Source organism: Choloepus didactylus, chromosome 7 (genome assembly GCF_015220235.1).
Source record: "Choloepus didactylus isolate mChoDid1 chromosome 7, mChoDid1.pri, whole genome shotgun sequence".
Classification (NCBI taxonomy): domain Eukaryota; kingdom Metazoa; phylum Chordata; class Mammalia; order Pilosa; family Megalonychidae; genus Choloepus; species Choloepus didactylus.
The window spans coordinates 104,772,330-104,798,832 of record NC_051313.1 but is presented as its reverse complement, the minus strand read 5'-3'; the positions used below and the strand labels follow the sequence as shown (position 1 = coordinate 104,798,832).

The window sequence follows — 26,503 nt, the reverse complement described above, 5'->3', positions numbered from 1 at the left end:
ATTATACAGTAAAATATTAGAGACACAAAATATGGAACCAAGAGATTGCATTTGCATATAATAGGAATCTTAGAAATAAAGGACAAGAACAAAACTTATTACTAAAGAATAAGAATATTAATGTAAGTTGCAATATTGAAAGAGTTTTTTGTATATATTTCAAATTAATTTTTGAGGCCTTTATCTATGCATGTTCTCGTGAAAGTTTTTAATTTCAAGACTGAGGAAAAAAATTATAGGTAGTCCAGAAACAAAAGAAAAAAAATTATTTTCAAAGAAATAAAAATCAGAATGGCCTCACATTTCCCTCCCACAATCCTAAATATGGCAGGAAAAGAAGAGAGCAAAATCTAAAGAGTTTTGAGTTTCTCTGTACCCATCCATGAGAAAGGACTGAAAAAAAAAATTTGTTCAGAAGTGGATGTGCTCAAAAGCATACAATTCACATGTCCTTTTAGCAAAATATACTTGAAATCATGTTTAACTCTCTGAGAGAGTAATCAAAGTAAAGAGCTCAAGCATAGGAACTCACTGGTAGTAAGCACTGAAACTAGTTAAAAATAAGTTCAGTTGAAATGATATTTGAAAAGGGTTAAATAAATTTTCCAAATGTCAAAAATAACTCTTGAAAGAAGAGACATAATATAATTAATGTATTTCATTAGTTATAAAAATAATGATGATGACAATGGTAGCAACCAGAATCTGAAAGTTAGTTGGGGCAAGGGAAGGATCATAATAGAGAATAAGGGATCATAACAGAGAAAAATATTAGGTTAAATTACATTAAATTGATGTTTTTGTAGGTCAAAAATAGTCAAGTAGCAGCAATTTCATGTGGCTTAACTCAACAAAAGCATGCTCAACCTTCCTTTTACAAAAAAGAATAGCAATAGATTGTTTCATTATCGGTGGTGATAATTAGAGAAAAGTGGTTTGAAGTGTTTTTTAAAGGTTATTTCTGAGAGAATATAAACAGAAATGTATACTATCCAAAATAGGAGAGAAATAAAGAAAACAAAAGAAAATCTAGGCCAAACAATAAAAGACACAAAAACAGAGAGAGGCAGTATAAAAAGTCATGTGACAAAATCCTGAAAGTAAGATAAAGCATTTTAAATATGTCACTAAATGTGAATAAATTAAATTCTCCTAATCAGAGATAAATTTGCTTACATTTGGTTTAAAAGAAAAAAAAACAAAACAAAACACTCAAACATATGTTGTTTACAAGAGACCCATATAAAGCACAGTAATATAATAAAGACTAAATGAAATATAAAGAACAAAGGTCAGGCAAACACAAATAAAAGATAATTGGAATAGGAAACAAAGAATTAAAATTAAAAGGTACCAAGTAGAGCAAAAAAAGCCATTCCATAATGCTTTTATAAAAATTTTTAAATGAACTGATGAAGCTCTAGCAACAGTGACAGATTGAATAAAATAACATGGAAATACCTTTTAAAAAAAATCAATAGAAAAAATACTATTACAGTGGGAGACAATAATAATAGCAGACATGTATTATAGCATCTATTTTGTGCCAGGCCCTGTTATAAGACATCTTGTAAATATTAACTAATTTAATTCTTATAAAAATCATAGGATATAAGTACTGGTCTCATCATTTGACAGAGGAAGAAACTGAGTCATAGAGAAAATTACATTAGTCTCCCAAGATTTTACAGCCAATAACGAACACACTGTGGCTCTGGTGGGTAGAGTAGCCTAAATAAGGAATAACATGATTATCACATGATTATGTAGTTGATTTAACCAACAGGTGCTTATCACCCCCTTTAGTTCAGCTGAACTCCCATTGACTTCCCAAGGACAAAATGACCTGGGATAATTTTCAGCAAAAGTCTTGGTGATACCTATGGTCCCTTCAGCTATATCAACCTGTGTTGTTTTGACACATGCACAGATAATATCTTTTTATTGGGTGCTTTTAAAAAGTCTTTATTAGAGAAGTTGTAGGTTTACAGAAAAAACATGCAAAATAAAAAGCTCCCATAGACACCCCCTCCCCACCCATCCACACAATTTTCCCTAATCACACTTTGAATTAGTGTGGTACCTTTGTTACAATTGACGAAACAATAAGATTAATGTCTTTTGAAGTGTATTCTAGCCTGATGCCCAAGTTAAAGTGAATCCTTTGAGTATATATGTTCTTTGAAATGCTCAAAATCTGTTTTATTGCCATTGTTGCTGTCAATTTCACAAAGTGGGAGCTTCAACCTAAAGGCTGCAATTTAGTTGCAGGGGGAAAGATGGGGTTCTCCCTTATGGTCCCTTTGATTGATGGCCTTTTGATTTCAAACTATGGTAAATTGTAGCCCAGTAATAGCCATTTTTGTTCATTCACCCCTCAATTTGCAACATTTCCTTAAAGGCCTTAGAAAAGTTGCTTTTTTTCTTTTTTTAAAGTATTTTCTATCTGTGACATTCCCAGAAAATCAGAGACATGTGACAGGGAAAAGTATAGCAAACATGGATTTACTCACCAAAGGGTGAACAATAGGCTCTAAATTCAAGTTCAGTGTAGATTGGGAAGAATAAATCACAATAAACACGAAGCACAGAGTGGTTCTCTGTGGGGACTTCATTTTTTCAAGCTTGAGCTGTTTTGCCTGAAATGGAAACAAAATGGTTTAAAGATACAATTTATTTATTAAGCAAGGAAAGAACTAGCAAGCCCTGTCTTAAAGGCAGTGCTATGCAAGGACCTTGCAACAGAAAAGGAAAAGGAAGGAGTGTCAAGGAATCAAATTTAGAGTTCAAATTCTGCCCAAGACCTTTGGGTGAGGAAATGATCATATGAGGGGTTGGGGATGGGGGTGAAGATGGTACTGGAAATAGGGCAAAGGTAGTGGAAGTTTGAGTAGATTTTCCGTATACATGGAGAAGGAGAGAGAGAAAGAAAGAGAGAAAGAGGAGAGAAAGGGAAAGCAAGAAAAAGGAAAAGACTACTCAGTAAGAAATTTGACTTGTGACCCAGTGTATACAGACATGAGCAAAAGAACGCAGAGAACAAAACTTACCTTTACTACATACAATGCACTCTGATACTCTCAATTCTGTCCTATCCTCTTTTATCCTATTTCTTTTCTTTCAACACTGGTAGCAATCCATCAAAAAATGATTTCATTACCCATATTAATGTGCTATGACCCATTAGGAAGAAAACTCCTGAAGTAAATCATAAAAATATGTTTTTCTATATACTCCTTTATCATATTATAGTATATAATATAGAATATTAGTATCATTATATATCCCATCTCATGTGTTGATTTTGGATAGCTATGTCTTTATAACATTGGTTATGGAAACAAAGGTTTTTGTGGCAAATTCATCATTGTTGCATTTACAAAACAGAGTATCACAGGGAATAAACTCCACCCCAGGACCAGGACAAGCTACTCGATGTAGACTCCTTTCAAACTGGCTTTTCCATGCCTGTTCGTTGTTGTGAAAAAGAGCCCTAGACTAAGAGATCGAAGGCATGGGCTATGATCCAGGATTATTACAAACAAACTGTGCTTTCTTGAATAAGTCACTTATCTTCTCAGAATCCAAGTTTTCCTATCTGCAATATGGGAACAATTACACCTGCTTAAATCTCTCGTAGTTTTCTGAGTCTTCAGTGAGATTTTATACATGAAAAACTTTTAAGAAACTTGAAGAGCTCCACAAACACAGGCTGCAATGATCTTCCCTCTGATCAGCAGTGGAATCCAGAGGCAACCACCAGGAAGGGCAGGACTTGGCCGAGGCACTGGAGGGAGAGCCAGGGAATGGTGGCTGGAACAACACGCTGATGATAGTGAAGATGTACATGCCAGGCAGAATTGTGTTTCAACCACCAGCTGCAGGCTGCCTCCTTTTCCCCCTCTCTACTAGAAAAGAGGGAAACTCAGGGCCCTGCAAAACTGACCCAATTTGCAAATTTGGCAAACAAAACACATTTTTAAAATTCTGCAATGCAATGGTTTTGGACAATGCCTTGCAATTTAATTTACAGGAATAGATATTTGTGACCAGATGTGTCTGCTATAGGGAAATCAAAGCAACTCATTGCTTAGTTCTCTACTGGAAGTGTTCCCTTTCTTGTTGAAAGGGAGTAAGGCTTTGTGGGCACTGGACAGGGCTCCTTTAGCCTAGTGATAGCAACTACTCCTGGGATGAATCGGGTGTTTAGGAGACAACTTACTCTTTTTAGGCCCCAACTGAACATACTATACTAGTTGGTTCTGTATTGAGGTGGTCAATCAAGGGGATGGGACTCAGTAACTGCATAATGAGCGTCAACTTAGGGAAGAACATAAGTACTGGAGGGAGTGACTCCATATCTTTCAACCATTTCCCAATTGTTGGCAGTGCATCCTTTCTTGTCAGAGTCAGCAAGAACTATAATGCCCCCAATTAGTCATGTCTTGTCCTTTAGTATAGGTCACTGTTCCCCCTTTTTATTGCCCAGGGACTGTCCTTCTTAATTAAATTAACATTCATATTTCTGTTGACTCATTTAGTGACAACAAAATGTCAAGTCAATAGAAATAGAGATGAGATGTGGGGAGGATCCTACTATGGAGTGGGGTGAGTGCTGGACGTGCAGGAACAACATACAGCTACGTACAGTCAAGTACAAGGGCAAGGGGTTCTCCACTTGGAAGAAAGAAGAATGTCACCAATGTGGGGAAAAGATAATATTCAAAGTATTTGACAACCAGCATGGCAAAGGCCTGACCAATTGGAACAGTGGTGTCAGCTGAACATCAGCCCAGAATTTGAGGTCATTGCTACATTTGGGGGGAAACCCGAAGACAAACTTTTCTTATCTACATTGGTAAACTTGCATCAGCCCTACAGCTCACAGCCAGTTGAGGGAGCCAGTGGAGCTAATGGGTCAAAAGAATCCATATTCATCCAGTTGCAAGCATGGGTCAGTATCTCACATTTAAGACAATGTGTATTCGATAGGACCCCTTTAATTGTAAATCCCCTAGAAGTTCATATTTATTCTAAAATTCCTGGAATAAAAGGCAGACAGACAAAGTCCAAGAAACAGAGAGAAACAGATGCAGAGAGAGAAAGAAAGTTACCTGATGCCATTCCTAACTTCTTTCCCTTTGAAAATGAAAATCTTGGACACTCTTGACTAAAGCTCACCAACCTGAATGAACCATCTGTATCTTGGAAAGAGCTGGGAAAGATGACCTAATCCTCATTACTAACCCTGTGGCACTGCGTAACTTCTTTGTCTGCTCTGACTCTATTTTCCTGTCTGTCAAGTTGAGTGGAGGGAGAGGAAAATAAAGCACACCCTGACATCATATGCCAGGAGGGGGCAGTTGGGATTCTCAGCAGCATGGCATTTTGAGGATGAAGAGGCTGTGTTCCTTGAATCAGTCAACAATGTCATTCTTTTGCAGAGGAACTGTGCACCAGGAATTGACATTGTAAAACTGACCTGAAACACAACAGGAAACTCTTCTCCCAAATTGTAGAAACAACCAGAGCTTAAGAGCAACAACTCTCAAAACCCTCATCACCCTTGACCTGCTCAGACTTCTTTGTGGGGAGGCTTGGGGGTGTCTTGGGGTGAGAGTAAGTAGGCCTGTGTTGCCTGGCAAAGTTCAAAGCGGGCTCACAACATGGCCACCTCTGCGTGGTCTGATAACCCAGTGTCGTCATCATCATCAAATTGTGAACCCAAGTTTCCTCCACATAGGGCAATAGTGGGATTCTTTCTGGAAATGATTTCTTCCCAGAAAGCTCTTCATAGCATCTCTGTCCTGTCTTTCTGGGGTCCTTAACCCCACTTTCCCCTAGAACCCCACTTTCCACTAGAGAGCCCATGAAACATGCAATAAAAGAAACATTGAATTAAAGAAAAACACAAAATTAACAGATACTATTCACTAAATTCCCACTATATACCAGACACAGTGCTAAGTGCAAAAATATGTTACTTCACTTAATAGTGCTATGAGGTAGGTATTTTAATCCCAATTCACAGAAGAGAAACTTAACGGTCTGAGAGGTTAAACGACTTGCCCAGGCCACCTAGATGAGCCCAGTTGGCCTGTCTCCAAGCTGAGCTGCAGCGTACAGATGACAAGCGCGGCTGGAGTTGAAGACAGGGGGGAGTTGGCTGAGCTTTGGAGTGACCGGGTGAGGTTTAACAAGAGAAAGAGTTTCTGGCCAGATTGTGAAGAATGGGGAAAGAAAAGAGAAGTTCAGGCAAAGGAGAACAGCAGAAGCAGGAGTTGTCTCTCATTTCAAAAGAAGAAAACAGCTCCCAAAGGTGATATTCAACAAGTCCCTGTAGCTGTGCCAGGAAGCTCCCTTGGACAACTTGCCCAAGCACAGTGATGTAGGCTTAGCCATGGGGCGGGGGAAGACACTGTTCTCACCGGCACCCTGGAGACCAACAAGGAGGAAATGTTCTTTCATATTCTGAGTGTCACCAAAGAAGTCAGGGCTATTTCAATTCTGAATTGGAGGGAAAATGAATATTTTTCTGACAATCTCAAGCAATTTTAATTGTCCATTAATTTTTAAAAGCTTTCTATTGTAGTAAGATATATGCAACTCAAAATCTCCCATTTTAACCACTTTCAAGTGGACCACTCAATGGCATTAGTTACACCCACAGTAGGAGGGAGAATGAATTTGATGGCATTAGGGCTCAAGGTGATTCCTGCTTTCCCTTGATAGAATGCAGTGGAAAGAGCACAGGCTTTGAAGTAAAAACAGTCTTGCTAGCTTTCTAATTCCAGCTCTACCACTTATTAACTATGGGCAAGACACTTAACCCCACTGAGCCTCAGTTTCCTGGTTTGAATAATAAGGATCCTAGTAGCCGCCTGTTTCCTTGTTGTTAACATTAGAGATCGTGTCTACAAAGTACAGAGCACAAAAGACCCTGGTGGGAGCTGAAGGTCAATTAAAATGCCACTTCTTTTTACTTTTATCATTGCAAACAGGTGTGTGTGGTCCCCTGGTCTGCTGTTCAGTATCTACTGAGTGTTTATTCTGGGTGTATCTTTTTACAGAAATTTAAAAAAAGAAGGATTTGCAGGGCATCTGAATAGAGCATGTGTGTAAAAATAAACACAGTCAGAATTGGAACACAAGTTAGAGTTCCTCTCTAGTTTAATCCCCCAGTTTTTAAGATGAGATAAATAAGGCCCAGCAAGTTTTGAGTGCCCCCAAAGCAGTTAGTATCTGAGTCAGTCGGGATTCGATAGGACAACCAACAATCCCTAAAATTCTAGATAATAATATTGTGCTAGTGTCAGGTGAGTCATTTATGATAGGATTATAGGTAATGATTATTGTCTGCAAATTATCCCTACTTTCCAGATATGGAAATGAAAGCTTAGAAGGATGAGTAACTCACCAAGGCCACACTGCTAGTCTGGGCTAGTATCAAAGTTATATACCAATCAGTGTGTTTCACTTGGGGGTAAAAATAAGGTACCATTTAAGCCAAGAGAACTTTTTGTTGGGATACCAACAAAAATAAGTGGAAAACTTTCTGTATGAATACCAGACCGGACAACTGGAAACCTGAGTTCTAGCCTCACTTTTGCCACTAACTAGCTGTGTGACCTGGGGCAAACCACTTCACCTCTCTGATCCTCAGTTTTCTTATCAGCAAAGTCAGGGATTTGCCTGCACTCAATGATTTCAAAATTGGGGTACAGGAGGGGGTCTCTGAAGCTTTGATTACTATTCTATGAGTCTAAAATTCCTCACAATTATTTCAACTTAAATGCAAACTTGCTTAGGCTTGTGAGCCTATCTGTAAACTATCCCTTTTATTTATCTTACCCACTCCTGATTTACTATCCAGTCCACTGCCCATCACATGCACCATTGCAATGGATTCCAGTCTGTGGTGGATTGAATTGTGTCCAAAAGATATTTTGAGGTCCAAAGCCCTGGTACCAGTGAATGTGACCTTATTTGGAAACAGGGTCTTTGCAGATGTAACCAAGTTAAGATGAGGCCAGACTGGATTAGGGTGAGTGTCCTTCTAAGGAGGCCATGAGGAAAATTTTAAAGTGTATGGGAGGTGAGGACTTGGAGATGCTAAGTATATGAAACTCAAGAAGTTCGGCTGTGAAGCAGAGGAAAGAGAGAATAAGGATGGAAGGGATGTGGGATCAAGGGAGAGCTTTTTTTTTTTTTTTTTTTAATGACAAGGACTTGAAAACGTTGACAAGTAAATAGGATAGTCCTGCAGAGGAAAGGAGGCTGAAGATGTAGTAAAGCTTATCGCTATCTTAAGGTTAGTAGTTACTGGTTGATAGTTTAAGTTTCCTGAGATGGTAGGAGGATGGGAACTTGGTCTAAGATAGAAGTGACAGCTCCTGCATAGGAAAAGGGCAGAAGTAGGGGATGGGTGCAGCCACATGGTGGGATGTTGGGACAGCTCCCATCTAAAGACTTCTTTTTTTCTGAATTTCAAGGCAAGTTCATCCCTGAGAGTGAAGTAAGAACAGAGTAGGCTAGAGCTTGGAGGACAGAGGAGAGCTCCTAAAGCTGTCACTCCAGAGAGACACAGATCAAACTGACCAAGGAAACATGCTAGGAAGTCTAGGCAGGGTTGAAGGCCCAGCTGAGTTTGGAGACCAAATAATTCAATCTTCCCATAATATATAAATGGCTTAGCTGAGCATGCCACACAGTATCACAGTAGGTGCTCTGATATGCATAGCTTTCTTTTTAAATTCATTGGATTTCACCCTGTTTTATCAAAGGAAGCCATGACCTTTCACTAAACTTTGGTCCATGTCTGGTTAACTAGACAAGTTGCTGTACCTTTCAAAAGAAGCCGTGGGCGTATCTCCTGACACCTTCCCACCCCCATATCCTGGGATCCAGACTCTATGCTTAGGCAACTATTTTATAAACATGTATTTCTGGTCAAAATAGAGACTAGGTGAGAAACTGAAAATAGATGTGCACATATACCCTTCTACTACTAGAAACACTACTTAATGGTGGTAATGATGGATGGAAGTATCAAATTTCAGGAGGACTATCACTGCAAATATGTGATTATTAATCTTTACTCCTCTCCATGAAGAATGCATAGGGCTGCAGTAAGGATAAGAGGATAAATCCCCAACCACTGACTTGCAGAAATATAGTTTAAAACCCTCAGATGTAACTTTAAGAGCCAGCTTTCAGAAATCTGTATTCTCAGCTTCAGAGGTGATAAGCCTTATCTTTGCTGACCTTATTTAATTAGATGATTCATCTCTTGCACATGCAGAAGTATAAGCTAAATATTTACTTAAATAAAAAATGAAACACAATACCAATTAAAGAACTGCCTTGAAAAATTTTTTCCTTTGCCTTGAAATGAGGTCCGGCAGAAGCATTGTGTCAGGGTGGTTCAGGACCATCAGATTACAGAGGAACATTTGTTTGTACACAATGGAGTCGGGGTTTCCAAAACACACTGCACATGTGCACAGACTTGATAACCTTTTATTCTTCTTTCCATGTTGTAAATCACTGGACGATTTTAACCTTTAAGCAAGAGATTACCATCTGTATGAAAACATCAAGTTCCTAACTCTGCTCTTATCTGGTCCATCTTGCTACCTTAATGTACAAGGTGGAGGGATTTCCCTGATCCTGGCAAAACAATGCCAGGGGTATATTCCAACAGCCCTGTGGTTGGCTGCAGTGCTGAGCATCAGAGAGCTGGGGCTTGGGTGCGAGCCCTTTAGTTCTATCATTCTACCACTCGTTAGTGAGATTCAAACTAATACTGGGGTATTTAAATGATAATAATTGGCTGATCAAAACCTCTCTCTGGACTGTACTAGAGCAGAGACCTAGTGACCTTCTGCTGGGCCAGCTTTAACCATTTCTTTGCTGAATAGTGGGGAGGTCTGTGGGAGAGTCCAAGGGAAGGGGCTGGGTGGCTGAGGCTGGGGCAGAGGCAGAGTGGAAGGAGGGGGGACAATTGGATCATACAGGGGGTTCGAGGCAGCAGTTATTGACCACACGGATTAAAAGTATTCCAACATTTTAATAATTGGCGGGGCCGTTTTAGCCCTCTGCTTTTCCTCCTTGCACAGCTCTCTTCCACTACATCTTTCTGAGATTGGGTACTGCTATCCTTGCCCAATTACTTCACTTCTCTTAAACTTTCATTTCCCTATAAGCTCATCTAAAACTGAGCTTGTCTTCTCTCCAGCTGCTGTTTCCTTTCCCATCTCCTCCCAGATTTCCCAGCTGCTGGCTCCATTCCCCAGTTGACCAGGCTACAAAACCCACAGGTATTCTCGGACACAGATGTAAGGACAGCAGTGGGAGCAGCGATTCGACCAGTCACTAATTTGTGTTAACGATTCCATTGTTGATACTCTCATAGCTTTTTCTTTCCTCTACCTTGGTTTGGACATTATCTTCTCACATCTGGATGGTTGCAGTAATCTCCTGAATGAGTCCTTTCCCTTCTTTCTTCCCTGTTCAACAATGAAACGCACCAGCTGCTATTTGATTTGCCCAGGACACCATATTTCACAGATTGTTACCATACCATTTCCCAGTACCTTAAACATTCTCAAATGCCCAGAGGCATTTGAACTAATCCATGTGGCAGTCAAGATCGCCATGATCTAATGTCAACACAGTTCTGCCAAATTTGTATTCTGTAACCCTTGGATACAGAACAGACTGACTCACTCACAAATTTTTATTGTACCTTCTTTTGCAAATATGTCATAGATATTAGCAATAAATATTGGATGACTGTATTGCTACCTCTCAGCTTTTTCTCATACTATTGTTGGACACTGAAATGGTCTGTTCCTCATTTCTGAGAGTTACTCATTATTTCAGCTCTGACTAATTCACCTAGTAAGTGATCACAACTGTTGCTATCATTTATCGAGTACTTACTATGTGCCAGGCATAAGGCTAAGTACTATGCACATATTACCTTATTTGATCCTTACAATCCTATATTGTGAGAACTATCATTATCTCTGTTTTATAGATGATGAAACTGAGGCTTCAATATATCAAGTAACTCATTCTCAAGGTCACACAGCAGGTAGATAGCCAAGTCTGCTGTCAAAATCTGAACTCTTAACTTTTTTTTTAAATTAGAGAAGCTGTGGGTTCACAGAAAAATCGTGCATAAAATACACGGTTCCCATATACCACCCTATTATTAACACTTCACAGTGGTGTGATACATTTGTTACATTTGATGAAAGCACATTTTTATATTGTACTATTTACTATAGCCCATGGTTTCACTTAGGGTTCACTGTGTTGTGTAATTTCATGGATTTTTTTAAACATATTCTAGTAACATATACACAATCTATAATTTCCCCTTTTAGCCACATTCAGATATTAATTCAGTTCTGTTAATTATGTTCACAATGTTGAGCTACCATTACCACTATCCATTATCCAAACTTTTCTGTCATCCTAAATAGAAACTTTGTATATTTTAAGCCTTAATTCCCTATTCCCTACCCTGATCCCAACCCCTGGTAACCTATATTCTAGATTCTGACTCAATGAATTTGCTTATTCTAATGATTTTGTATCAGTGAGATCACAGAATATTTGTCCTTTTGTGTCTGGCTTATTTCACCTCAACCTGATGTCTTCAAGGTTCATCCATGTTGTCTCATGTATCAGAAATTCATTCATTTTTGCAGCTGAATAATATTCCATTTTGTGTTTATACCATCTTTTGTCCATTCATCGGTTGATGGTCACTTAGGTTGCTTCCATTTTTTTGGCAATTGTGAACAATGCTGCTATGAACATTGATGAGCAAACACCTGTCCGAGTCCCTGCTTTCAGTTCTTTTGGGTATATACTTAAAAGTGGGATTGCTGGGTCATGTGGTAATTTTATACTTAACTTTCTGAGGAACTGTCAAGCTGTCTTCCACAGTGGCTGCACCATTTTACATTCCTACTGTCAATGAATGAATTTTCCTATTTCTCTACACTAACCTGTGATTTTAAAGTTTTCACTTTTCTTGTGTATCTTTTGGGAAATAGGCAAGATTCCAGTTATTTTAGCCATCAAGACCAGAGGCATACGGTGTGGACTGAAATACAGAGCTGATAAATAACTCTTGAATTCACAGTGTGCAACAGCCCATGCAGATATTTAACTCAACAAGCCTTCCTAGAGCATCTTAATCTGTGCAGAAACTTGCAGGCACTGGGGAAAAAGAGATAATTACCAAAACCCCTCCTAGTGTTCCTTATAAAGCAAACAAATATTACACCAATGAGCAATGCTAGAATGTGGAAAAATAGTCTCAAGGGGCACATTTTATGATTTAATAAACAGCCTGACTTATTGCTGATCCATAATTAAATCAGTCTAGAAAGTGGCAGGTCATGCAAATGACAATTGTTATTTCATTTTTTCCTTTTTCTTAAGATCGGAACACAATGTGTTAAAGGTGACGTTGAGTAAAATGTATGACCTCCATAATCATCTGGCACTAGAAGACTGCATCCTGTTTACCTAGAACATTTAATCTGATTTTATAAAATCCAACAAGTAGCAGGGAGCTAATGTATCTGCAATGAGGTCAGTCGGGTTGTTCCAATTTAAACTCGACAGGCACTGCCGCTGTCAGGGGAGCCAGAAAACTCCTTTTCATTCTCACATGCAGATAAGTCTGTTCCTCTGATAAACAACAGCAGACAGAATTCCAATAAGTGGTGCTCACACCTGCCGGCATTTCTGGCTCCAACTTCTTGGCTTCATGAACAGGTATTGCTTCAGCAATTCAGCCACTTCAGCTCTAATGGCCAAGACTCAATGGTTATCAACCCCAGGTGTATCATAGAATCACTTCAGAGCTTTAAAAATACTACGCCAGGACCCTTCCCCAGATTTCTGATTTAATTGAGCAGGGGCAGGGTCTGGACATCGTTTTCTTTTTGTTAAACTCCTAGGGTAGTACTAATAGACAGCAGGTCTATTACTATGAGTTTTCTACCATGCAGATAACAGAATCTGGCCAATTACATTAATTCTCTGCTCCACGCGATTTATATCCACACATTACTGAGTAAGAATGGGGCTGGAAAAATGATGGTTTGGTTTTCTTCTCATCTCTCTGCCCTAAAAGGATTATTTGTTGTTGAGTAAACAAATAATAACCAAGGCAGGTGAATTTAACAGGGTTGGTAGACCAGAAAGCACTACAGAATATTCAAAATTGGCAGGGTCAAGTGGCCCTCTATTGGGGGTAAAGGAACCCTGGAAAGGGGCAAGAAAATGCCAAATAGGAACTGAAAGTGCTGTGTAAGTACTCTTGGGGATGATGTTGCTTATTTGTAACTTCTTTCCAAACCCTTTCTCCATGAGCCATGTCACCTTGCCGATATTTTTCTTATTCATGTCTCCTACCAATGTACGGCAGGAAAAGAAAAGGCCACGATTTTTACAGAAGACTTAAAGTGACATTGCAAACAAGTCAATCTTTTGTACATATCGATTATCCACTAAATAAAATGGAATCATTTTCAACCATATCCATAATCCCAAAGTCAATCATTCTATCTATCATCTCTCTCTCTCTGTCTGCCTGTCTTTCTGTCTATCTAATTTCCTCTCCTTTTATTTTTTTCATTTCCTTTCATTTCCAGAACAAAGCTATCTTCCATGGACCTTGAAGGAAAAGCCCAAACCACTAGTTGGCAAATCTAAAGTTTAATCTGTTAAATCATTAATATCATTAACTGCCACAGACAAACCAAACCCAAACATAATAACAGTAAAAACGGGCAAAATTATTTCAGACTTCTTGAAGCATTAAAAGGATGATTAACACCCCCATGTATCATTTTATTCTTCCACTAGAAGAAGGTATTGCTAAGGATCAATACATGAATCTGAAAATGAGAATTTATTGTGCTTCTATGTGCCAGTCTTGTCCTAGAAGCTGAGAAGAATAGAAAATAAGTCTTTTAACTGGTGATGTGCACAGCAAACTACTGACAGGATAATCTTTGGGAGGGAGAGGAGTTGGTGTACTGGGAGGTATGGGGCTTGATAACCTGGGAGGTATGGGGTTTGATAACCTTTTAAACAAGAATAACTTCATGCATTCTTTGTGTAATTCAAAACTAAAAGGCAAATAAAAAATAGCCCTCAATGAAAGGGAAAGCTGAGCTGCAGTGAAGTGGCATGGCCAGGCCTTTTACAAAATATAAGAAAACATGGTTTAAGCAAACCATGCATCTCGGATCTTTCCCTCCCTCCTAGAATGCTCAAAGAAAGCCTGCCCAGCTCTTAAGCCCCTGCACTTTTACTGCTCTTTCCCAGCACTACTGACAAACCCTTTTCCCTTCAGCCATGGGTGGGAGGTTGCAGCTCACGTTTTACATTTCCATGATCACCCTCGCCCCAGAAGAGCCTGAGAAAGCCCGGGATGCCCCTCTGGCTATGGCTATAGCCTCCCCCTTCCTCAGCACAACCGCAGCATGGCTGCCTGGCCATAGAAACGCTCTACACAGCGGCAACGGCGTATTAGTTTACGCATGTTCCAGACTTCATGGTATTTCCTGCCTCAGGTAGGAGAGAATTCATTTTAAAAAATTGTTTCCTTTATTACAGAGAAAACCCTCAAAGAATCTTAGATAGTTGCCTGATGTTCAGTCTTCCTAAACATGGTCCCACCAACTTGCCCAACAGGCTGCACAATGTTTTTGATTGAACATCTTTTAAGCTCCCAACATAAATGCCAGCTACATAAAAGAAAATCAGGCAAAGGGGATCATAACTGGAAAACGTCTTAAAAGGAATGACAAAGGGGCTCAGGTTCCCTTGAGATCTTGCTACAAAAGGAGACAGAGAACAGTAGGAGAAATGCCTGTTACCTGTCCAGCACCGTCGTCCCCAAGCCGGCTCCTGCTCTGACCAGATGCCTGAAAGCTCCCCGGTTTCCACTATGGGGCCATTTGCTCCACGGCCTCCTCCAAGGCCTCACACCTGGTAACTCTCATTGCGAGGGCTGAGGCAGGACCGGCAGCCCCACCCGTGCCTCCTTCAGCTGTGGCTCTCCGAGCCTCACAAAGCCATCCCAGAGAGCCTGGCTGCTGTTTGAAAAACAAGAAGTGATTTCCTGGTCCCCTTCGCCGGATGGCGTGTGCAATTTCCCTCACGCCCAGGGGAAGTCCTTCAGATCCTTCTTATCTGGAAAGCTCTCCACCGAGTAGACAGACTTGTTTGGCCAATGCCCCTGGTTCTTGCTTTCCTTTTTCCGAAGACAAAATCAGAAAAATGAAACCAGAACGGTGAAAAAATGGGTTAGAGCTAACGAATGGTATGGGACGTGGTTTGACTCTTTGAAAGATGTCCGTTAAATTGGATCGTGATTTCAGAGTGGAGGGAAAATTAAAATTGTTGATGAGCCTTGTCTCTGGCAGTGCCAAGAAGTCAGAGAATCCAAGAAAAACAAGAGGGTAAGAGGACCTAAAAAAGTCATTTAGTCCTGGTCCTGGGCTTTAAGATGGGCTGCATTTCAAATATGCCACATTAGGGGGGATGTCTAGTTCTCCAAGGTTTCCAGGGAAACTCTATGAATATTTGTGCATCAAACTATAAATTCTGCAACCCTTAAAATATCATCTCAATAACACTGATATTTACAGATAAGGAAATCCATGGAAAGGGGCCAGATTCAGGCTAACATCAGCTTGTTGAGTTTAAAGACGAATTATAATCACTGAGTTTTGAGCTGGAAGTGACCCTACCATCTTCATTTTACAAGTGAGTAAACTGAAGCCTAAGTAGAAAGAGTGACTCGCCCAAGGTCAGAATACAGCAGGGAAGTAATAGTCCAACAGTTCTTAAACTTCAGTGTGGGAAATGCAGTTCAGTTGTCTATGCTGGAACCCAACCCACAGAAGGTTTGATGAATGAGGCTTGACCTGGAGCCCTGGAATCTGCAATTTCAATAAGTGCTCCAGGTGAGCTGCAGGCAGGTAGTCCCAAGACTGCACTTGGAGAAACCCTCCTAAGGGCAAAGCAAGGATGCCAGGATCAGACTCTAGGGATTCAAATCCTAGTCCCACCTGTGTGTACTTACGTGGCCTTGTTTTGTACACATTACTTAACCTCACTGAGACTCAGTGTTTATCATTTGTGGAAGTGGGATAATAATATTGTCATTCTTACAGGTGCAAGTGAAAAGCCTGGCACACGGGAAGAGCTATTGGATATGGATAGCTGTGAGCTATTACCCTGAGACCTGGGCTCTGATGTGTCTAAGCTCATCCCCTTTCCCTGCTCCAGCCTGGCTCCCCTTCTCTTTAGCCCACCCTTCCTTCTGGCCATGGCTATGGCCCTTGGCCAGGCACCAACAGTATTCACACTTAAGACAGAAGCCAAATATTTTGGTAAAAGAAGGTAACATTCAGAATATTAGCATTTTACTTCTGGGTACTGATTTTCAGTTGTATTCTTCAGCCCACTCTTGGCCATCATTGGGAGACACTGAAATGATCATTCCCCCGTTTCCTCTTTGCTGCTAGTCCAGGTCTGACTGTGGAGTTCACCTCTCCAAGGCCGTGGGCTCAGGGCAGCCTCCCTAGAGCTTGGGGTAAACTGTGATTGGTTTAAAGCAGAGAGATCTCATTTCCTTCGCCAGATATTGGTTGACATGTGACCAATTTTGGAGGCACATTACCTCTGGTTTCCTGGTAGTGGCATAATAAAGGTCTGTATTGTTTAACACAGTTCTAATTGGGTTTTTTGACATATGCAGCTAAAAGCCACTGCAGTGATGAAATATTATGAAATATAAGTCTTCTGATTTTATATAAAAGTAAATGCTACTCTTGGCATAAGAAAATCAGGAAGAATACTAAAACATATGCACAAAGCCAAATAGCGCAAATCATATTCTAAAATAATCCAAATTACTTTCTTATACAGTTTCTTTTCTTACAACAAAAGTCTCTACTATTAAATATAATTAATTGAAAAGCACCCGGTTCTTAAAAACCCAGAATAGTCTGGGGGTTAAGAGTATGGACTCCAGATTTCCAACTGCTAACTCTGTGAGACCTTGACAGGTGATTTAACTTTCTGTGCCTCAGTTTCCTCACTGGTAAAATTTGGGTTATAATAGTACCTATCTCCCAAGATTGTTGTGAAGATAAAATGAGCTGATACGTGTGAAAATGCTTAGAACAGTGCCTGGCATACAGTAAGCTCTGTGTAAGTGTTGGCTCTGGTTATTTTTCAGTAAAGGGATTTTTATTGTAATAATAGTTGCATGTATGAATTTGCACTGTCTTTCTGCTAGCTTTGCTCTAGGCTCAGCACCAATGGGGACATTGAAGTTACCTCCAAAATACATCAGATCTCTATTTTGAGATTTGGTTCCTTTGGGGACAATGTGAGTGTACCGTGTAAATGTAGACGAATGATGCTGACTGTGTTGGGGAGAAACGAAGAAACTTGGAGGAAATTGGACATTAACGTGGTGGTAAAGACTCAAAAAGAACTTTGCAGGCTGATGGCTTTGGACATTAACTGCAAGGCGGAAGTAAATGTGGAAGAAATGTTGGCAGGCAGTTATCCCACTCCAGGAGAAAGGGAAGCATGCAGAGCTTGTTATCTACAAAAACATTAACAATGTGTAGGAATCTGAGTTGGCTACAATTTGCCTTAAGAAGCTTCCCACTGTCCCGGTGAGTTCATGGGTAAATGCATCTTTTAAAACTGCCTATTTTCCTGCTTGGGTTTGGGTTGTTAGGCGCAGCTGGCTCTCTGACATGGAACGGGGTGTGTCAAGCTGTCTGTCCCTTTCCTTCCCCCAGGATCAATTCCTCTCGCCCCCAGTCCCCTGTTTGTTGCTAGGAACACTCTGTACTTGCTGCACTTACTTTACAATGAAAACAAAGACAAATAGAAAAATGGAACCACCATATGGTCTCGGCTGCAACCCAGAATTAACTGGTGACAGGGAGACCTTGCCTGGTTGCAGCTGCAGCCAGATTTGGCTGTGACAAAAGCCCTTCTCCTGAATTCTAAAGTGTTGGAGTTGGCGGCATGTTGAAAGCAAACTTCTTCAACCAGGCTGCAAATGTGTAGCCAGAGTAACTAATTCACCAGGTTTATTATCTCTATTTGTGGTAGTTTCCAGATGTTTCTTATGACTTCAGGGTATAATCTCCTTAGAGCTCTTACTTTCCTCAGCAGAAATGTTAGTACCAAATCCATGTGCATTTCCCGGCATGCTCCATGTTTTTCACTCTTAATGCTCTCCCCTCTTCCACACCTAAGTGGTTTTTAGTCTCCCTTTCAGTTATTTCCTTTAAGGACCCTCTTAACCCTCCAAGCATGGACCAAGTGTTTCCTTCTCCCCGCCAGGTAGGTGTCTTTTTACACTTACCACGCTGCATTTAAATTGTCAGTTTAATGCATTGACTTCTCCTCTGAATTGTAAGTACCTTAAGGGCAGGGAGTGTTCTTATTTGTTCTCTGTCTAGCTCCTAGTATAGTGCTGGCATATAGTAAACGATCAACAAAAGCATGCAAAACTAAATTGTTCCATTTTAGTTTCTGTTGCTGGTTCCTTCTCTTACCATTGGGGTGCCCCACGGCTCAGTCTTGAAACTCCTTACTCTGTATCAACACTCATTCCTCAGGAAATCTCCACGAGTTCCATGGTTTAAATCTTTGTGCTGATGACTTTCAAATTTATATCTCCATTACAGACCTTTCACCTGAACTCTTGATGCATATATCCAACTGCCTACTTGTCATCTCCACCTGGACATTCAATAGGATCTCAAATTTAGCAGGTCCAAAACTAACTCCCAAGCTTCCCTCCCAAATTAACTATTCCAACAGTCTCCCCCTTTGAAAAGGGTATTTCCATCCTTTCAGGTTACCTAGGTAAAAACCCTAAGAATTGGCCTTGCGCCCTCTCTTTCATATTTTATATATAATTTGTTATCAAATCCTATTAGCTCCAGCTTCAAAACACATGCTGAATCTGGCTATTTCTTATCCCTTCCACTGCTATCATTCTCATCCACATCATCATTGTCTCTCAACTGGATTATTCTGATTGCCTCTATTGTTCCTCATGCTTCTACTCTTGCCCCTTACACAGTGTTCTCAAGACTGCAGCTAGAGTGATCATTAAAAATCATAATTTCTGTCATGTCCACTTGGGCTCAAAAACCTCCAGTGGTCCCCATTTCATTCAGTCAAAACCCAAGTCCTTTGAAAGGTCTATAAGGTCTCCTCATCCACACCCTGCCCCCCACCATTCCCTGCCTGGATTCTTCTTCTTCTCTCCCCCTTACTCTCATTGCTCCAGTCTCACTGGCCTCCTTGAACACGAGGTTGCTTCCATCTCCGAGTCTTAACACTTGCCATTCTCCCTGCCTGGAAGGTTCTTTGCCCAGATACCCTCATGACTCACTCCTTCACTTCATCCACACCTTTGCCCTAACATTGCTTTCTTAGTTTGTTCACCGTCATATTGAACATCTCGGTCTTCCCAAACCCCTTTCCTTGCTTAATTTTTTCCATATCCCTTACCACCACTAATGTGCTCTATTTATTTATTTTATTTACTGGCTGGCTCTGCCTTCCATCCCTTCACACGGTCAGCTCCCTGATGGCACAGCTGCTTGTCTGACTGATTTGCCCACTGTGTCCTCAGCACCCAGAGTGGCATTTAGCATATAATGGATGTGCAATAAATATCTGTTGAACACATGACTGGTGAATTGATGCTAACCTGGAAGAGCCTTAATGCACTCTACCTTCTACAATCATTTCCATAGTCTGCTACTGGAGAAGAGTATTGAAAGTGTAACACACAGGCCATCGTATTAATACCACAGCCCTGGGGCAGACATTGCCACACGAAAGTATGTGATGGCTCAACCTGCAAAACACTCCCCCTCCACGTCCTGGCAGGGTAAACTCTGTGTTTTTTAATCTACATCAGATGTCAGTAACCCTTTTGACCCAGTGTGACCCACGGTCAGCTTTCTTTTGGTAGTTTTATACCAAGGCCAGGAAAATTCTCTTCTGGCACTGCCTGTCCTTATGCAAGGAAGGAACTGACAAATTATTCGGCAGTTTTATAATATACAAATGGTCTTATTCTTATCTTTTGAGTGTATATTTTGGCAGAGTCTCTACTAACTGTGATTGGTCATATCTGTGCTTGGCTGCAGACTCTCTGGTTTTATTTGCACTTGCTGTTACTGAACCCATTCCAGCATGACAGGCAGGCATAATAGCTCCTTCTTTGTATACACATCTTTCGGATACTTATGCTATTTACTATGGATGATTCTAAAGCTTCCATCTTTTGAATCGACTGGATGCAGTTGACAATCCCATCCCACCTCCCTCTTATCCCTCTCATGGCTTTCACTGATGGCCTAGCTTTGGTCAGAAATCCAAAACACACTCCAAATGGAACCCTGTTTGGGGCTCTACTTCCAGCGCTACCTTCCCTGCCTTTTCCTGGAAGAAGGAGAGACAGTGTATGAGGGAAGTGGAGGTAGATTTGAGTCACAGCTCCATAGAGGTGTCACCACCAGGCCCCTCCTGACCCTTGTGACCTTTTCCTGGGGAGTGTTAACCACCAGTGGCCTTGTGTTGCTTCCCAGTCTTCAGGTTCCACCATCAGTTCTTACAGGTGGCCCTGCCATCTATGTAGCAGGAAATGCATACTGGAAGCTCACTGCATGGCATTTATCACCCACATTGCTCAGCTGTGACGCAAGTGTTGTCAGAGCTATTGATGGACCATGTTTGTCACTGACTCCTCCTCCTGTCGTTTCCCCCCAGGGTCATGGGGAAGAACAGGATGTCTGAGAAGATGGGAAGTCTTTCTTGTCTCGAACTGGGAGGGACTCTATTTAGAAGGAAACTGCATTTCCTCTAAAGTGCACATGTCCTTTTGACAGTGAACACTGGTGCTCACTCCTCTTCTAACCTCTACCCTGTTATTTTAGGTCTCTGCATCTGCAGGTAATGGTGAGAGTGCTCTGCAAGTATCTGGCAGAGCTTGCTTTGGGCTTGCAAAGCCCTCTCCTCATGAGAGCACCTCCTGTCAAAGTCCATTGCTCTTAATAGTTTTCAGGGTCTCAGCATCTCCCCTGACCCCAACATAAAGATTCCCACACTTTTGCCTCTGACTACAGACACAATATCCTGAGTCTTTTCCAAGAGAATTACTGAATAGCCATAGTGCTACAACCACAAGATGATGTGAGCTGAAGAGTCATCCATACCGGAATAAAAATCAGAATCAAAGAATGTTAGAGGAAAGAGGGGGCCCCTGGAGATCATTCATTCCAACTACTTATGTGGAAGAGAAGGTGAGAGACTTAACCAAGGTCATAATACCTATTACAGTCAGAGCCAGAATTAAAATTTAGATCTTCTGTCTATGCAAGTAGTTCTCTTAACATTACCCCCAATTTCCGTGGAAGGAGAAACAACAGTTCTAGGTAGTTTAGTGATACACAGAGGCAAGATCCTGTTATACCTGTCAGTACTGAAGAGAACAAGTATCAGTCAACATTTATCCCCTCTCTATTTATTAAACATACAAGATAGCAGCAGAATTCCCTGGAAGCAGGCCAGTGCCAGTTAAGCAGGCTCTCTTTCATCAACAACTCCCGAATGCTTCCCCTTACCATAGTTCCAGTTTCAATAGAATTCTCAGAACAGCATCATAATAAGAGATAAAGGCCTGCAACTTCCTTCTCAGACAACACCCATAAACAAATGCTAGTCATCAACAAGTCAACAAGTAATGTTTCCTCCAGAATTTTCTTCATGTTGTACCTATCCAGGCCAGAAAGGATTAAGCTCTCATCCTACTGCATGGCAGTTTTTCCTTCCCTTGACAGTATTTGGGGCTATAGCACTTCAGTTAGACTATAACTGTTGAAGTGCTGGAAATGGGATGATTGCTGCTGGAACAAGCAAGGGGACAGAACTTACCAGGTCAGACTGGGTTTCAGAACCAAGTCTAACCCAAATCTTGGATGTGGCCCCCTGTCTCTCAGGAATCTACCTACCCAAGGCTGTGGAGGTTCAAAGCCCTCCTCAGGATATCTGTGAATTCCGGGAGTTGTTTATATCCTCATGGCCTGCTCAACCCATAGGGCTCCCACTTTCCATATATGTTGTGTCTGAGTTGCTCCAGCCTCTTCTTTGAATTCCACCCAAATCATTCTACACACAGCAAATGTGGACATGACAGAATTTACTGAAGATTTGGGGGGAGGGGGGCGGTGAGTGGGGTGACCAAAGACAAGTTTACATTCCAGAAAACATAACAAGCTGAGATTGCACCAGTGATCATCACAATTTTATTAGTGTGCTTTGGCTGCCCACTGTTGAGTGGTGCCTCAGACCCCCACCACCTCTAGGGCCAGCCTGTAGGCCCCTCTCCCCTTTCTTCCCTCCACCTCCTCTCCACTCTTCTCCCATCAGTGCCTCCCTCTATGGGGTCAACAAACATATTCCACTCCTCGTGCAGAAGAGCCTCTACTGTCTTCTCAGGGTTCTCCAGGTCTCAAGTGTTATCTAAGCGCTTATCGAGGTATTTTCCTAAATACAGACAATTCCTTCCCAAGGAAGACTAGTAAGCTATTTTTCCCTTTAACCTCTAAATTGGGACAATTCGACAGTTAAAGGGGTCTTCCCTATACCTAATGTCTAAGATGGAGCAGTGATTTCTGGGTAGAGAAAGAGACAGTAATAAACTTGTAGTCTTTTCTTTATGATGCCTGGTTCAGGATTTCAAGTTAGTCAGAAATGAAACTCTTTAAATTGCCTGTTTTTTTTTCCAGTGCTTATATTCCTTTATGAAAACAATGTCAAGTGAGTCTTTCCAACATATTAGGATACAGCTTAATGGAAACGGTGCAGTGGACGGCACACGGTGGTCTAAGCTATGACAGGTGACATCAGGAGTATAAGCTGCCACCTCCGTGACAGGATTTGAGAGGCAACAGGAAAATTTATGTCCACCTGACCCTAAATTCCTAAAGTTACTCATTTAGAGACAAATTGCTTTATGGGAAGGAACAGCCTCTACTCTGACTCCTATACCCTTGTGAGGTTGACATTTTGTCCGTTTTCAATGATTTTCATATTAGTGTGAATTAGTTTATCTAAGTCAGCAATTAAAGAAGTTTTAATATGGAAGAGAGTGGAGCAAACAGGAGGGCAGGGAAGCTGAAACATGGGAAAAAATACAGAGGGGAGAGGTGGTATTTCAGAGAGCCTGAGAGCAGGCATGCATTTTATGCACTGGAATCGTCCTGCTAATTATTGGTGGCATTGCTACAGTCACACAACCTGGCAATCCTATTTTTCATGTTGGCTTTTAACTCCTCAAAATGACCATTTCACACTTTATTGTTTTGCCTTATGGAGAAAACAAAATCAATTGAATGGGAACACTCATTTTCCCAAACTCACAGCCTTCTTGCACCTGTACTACCTTTTTTTGGCCTTCCCTCCAGTTGGAGAGGAACATGTCCCTGCCCGTCCTGATGGCCTTCCCCTTCCTCCACTGGGCTCTGAGTCCCATCCCTTCTCACCCCCCACCTCTGGATCATTCCTATCAGTACACAACATGCTTCAGAATCTCCCTTTAAAAATATTCCTTTGGTTATAATCAAAGACAGGTTAGTCAGCTCTCTCAGATGAACTGTAACCTCTGGAGTACCCAGCCAACAGGGACACAGGGGAGGCACCTGCATGTTAGACTTAGGAGATAAATTGTGCTGCTTTTCCTCTGTTCGGCATGCTGACCATTCCATTTTCTTTTGGTTGTGCGCCCGCTCTTGCAAGAACGAAAATAAATTTCTTTTCTCCTCCACGTGCGCACACACACACAAACAACAAAAACAAAAACAAAAACTAAAAAACCTTCCTTTACCTGCCCTACAGCAAATACTAAAGGGAGCACTACAGGGTGGTAGAAGACAGGAGTGCATGGTTTGGAACACAATTTTGGGAGATGGTAGCACAACAATGTAAGTATACTGAACAAAGGTAACTATGAATACGGTTGAGAGAGGAAGGTGGGGAGCATGTGAGACACCACAAGAAAGGAGGAAAGATAAAGACTGGGACTGTGTAACTGGGTGAAATCTAGAGTATTCAACAATTGTGATAAAATGTACAAATATGCTCTTTTACGGGGGAGAACAAGCAAATGTCAACCTTGCAAGGTGTTAAAAATGGGGAGGCATTGGGGGAGGGATGCAATCAGCATAAACTAGAGACTGTAACTAATAGAATCATTGTATTATGCTTCCTTTAATGTAACAAAGGTGATATACCAAGGTGAATGCAGATAAGAGGGGGGGATGGGGGGCATGTTAGACACTTGACATTGGTGGTATTGTCTGATTCTTTATTCTACTTTGATTTAAGGTTATTTTTCCTTTTGCTGCTTCCTAGCTGTCATTTTTTTTCCCTCTTTCTTTTGCCTCTCTACCTTCTTTGCCTCTCCCTCCTGCCTTGTGGAAGAAATGCAGATGCCCTTATATAGATAGTGGTGAAGGTGGTGAACACATAAATGTATGACCATGCAGAGAACCATCGATTATTTACTTGGGATGGAATGTATGGTGAGTGAACAAAACCATATTAAAAAAAATTGGGTTGATGACAAAACCTCGAGGGCAATATACTAAGTGAAATAAGCCAGACACATAAGGACAATTATTGCAGGGTCTCACTGATAGGAACTAATTATAATATGCAAACTCATAGACATGAAATATAAGGTACCAAGATATAGGACGAGGCTTAAGAATGGGGAGTGGTTGCTTATTATGAGCAGAATGTTCAATTAGGATGAACTTAAATGTTTGGAAATGAACAGGGGCGTTGGTAGCAAGATGTGAGAATAACTAACAGCGCTGAACGGTGTGTGAGTGAGGTGGAAAGGGGAAGCTCAGAGTCATATATGTCACCAGAAGGAAAGTTGGAGGTCAAAAGATGGGAATGTATAAAACTGAATCCTATGGTGGGCAATGTCCATGATCAACTGTACAAATACTAGACATCGCTTCCATGAACCAGAACAAATGTATGACAATACAATTAGAAGTTAATAATAGAGGGGCATATAGGGAAGAACTATATAGCTATTACACACTATATACTACAGTTAGTAGTATTTCAACATTTTTTTCCTAAACAGTAACAAATGTGCTATACCAATACTACGAGTCAACAATTGATGGGGGTTGGTTAGGGATAGGGGAGGATTAGAGTTTCCTTTTCTTTTTTTCTTTTTTCATCTTTCACTTTATTTCTTGTCTGGAGTAATGAAAAGTTTCTAAAAATTGAACAAAAATTAAGTGTGATGGATGCACAGCTGTATGAGGGTACCCAGGGGCAAGTGATTGTACACTTTGGATCTTTGGATAATTGTATGGTATCTGAACAATCTCAATAAAAATGAAGGAAAAAAAAAACCTTCCTTTGACACACTGTCTTTCTCTCCCCATCTATGGCAACATTTTTCTGCTCCCCTTCTTAGCCAATCTTCCCCAAAAAACTGATCAGGTAGATTTTGTCTCCACTTCCTCACCTGTGCCTCTGGACCCCAAATCAGTCAAATCAACCTTCCTCCCCTGGTGCTGCATAGAAGCTGCTCTTGCGATGGCCAGCCTGGCCTGCGTGTGGAATGTCCAGTGGTCCCTTTGCTGTTCTATCTTCCTTGACCCTGCAGCACCATTTGGTGTACCTGTAGCACTGTTTGTTGTACTTGGCCACTCCCTCCTTCTTGAAGCTCCATCTGTGGCTTCTGTGATGCCCACTCTCCTGTTGTTCCTCCCACTCCACCTGCCTCTTCGCCTCAGTGTCTTTGGTGGCCTTTCCTCCTATGCCTGATCTCTACAAGTGGGAGTGCCCCAGACCTGGCCCTGGGTCCAATTGTTCTTTTAACTCTGTTCGTTCTGCCCGGATGACCTCATCTGGCTCCGCAAATGAAAGACCAATCATGAATGAGGGCAACATAAAGATATTTTTAGACATATAAAGACTGAAAGAGGTGGTATCTCACTGATCCATGCTGAAAGAATTACTAAAACAGTTTAAAAAGGAATTGTACTTGGACCCTTTTGGCTGGTGAGGCCAATGGACTCCTCCAAACAATATTTTTAAAAACATAAAATAAAATACATAAGATTACAAAGGAAAATAATTATATTGAAATATAGTTATCAAAATATTAGAACAATGGGATTTAATAATACATTTACTTCTTTATTAATCTATTAAATTAAAAGATTTAGTGAGGTACATTTAATAACTATCACAGTTTGAAGTACTGATCAGCATAAAGTAAATTATGAGAATCTGAAACACAGTAATGTGATATAAAATGTCTGGGATTTCTATTGCTGACAAAGTCACAGGTACTACTGATACTTCTGTGGTT

General features: G+C 40.9%; 1 protein-coding gene across 6 annotated transcripts in view; it reads right to left on the bottom strand.

Moving 5' to 3' along the window:
• The window catches only part of ADGRF5 (adhesion G protein-coupled receptor F5), a 96,193-nt gene that overhangs the window by 49,032 nt on the left and 20,658 nt on the right, over positions 1–26,503 (bottom strand). For 2 of the 6 annotated variants that reach the window (XM_037842618.1, XM_037842620.1), the window contains exons 1-2: positions 14,916–15,342; positions 2,514–2,639 (exon numbers count right to left, since the gene is read on the bottom strand). In XM_037842618.1, coding sequence (XP_037698546.1) covers positions 2,514–2,615 — 102 coding nt within the window. In that variant the 5' untranslated portion in view covers positions 2,616–2,639; positions 14,916–15,342. Of the gene's footprint in view, positions 1–2,513; positions 2,640–14,915; positions 15,348–26,503 lie in introns of those variants that run through there. The other 4 variants (XM_037842622.1, XM_037842623.1, XM_037842621.1 and 1 more) reach the window with 3 other exon arrangements.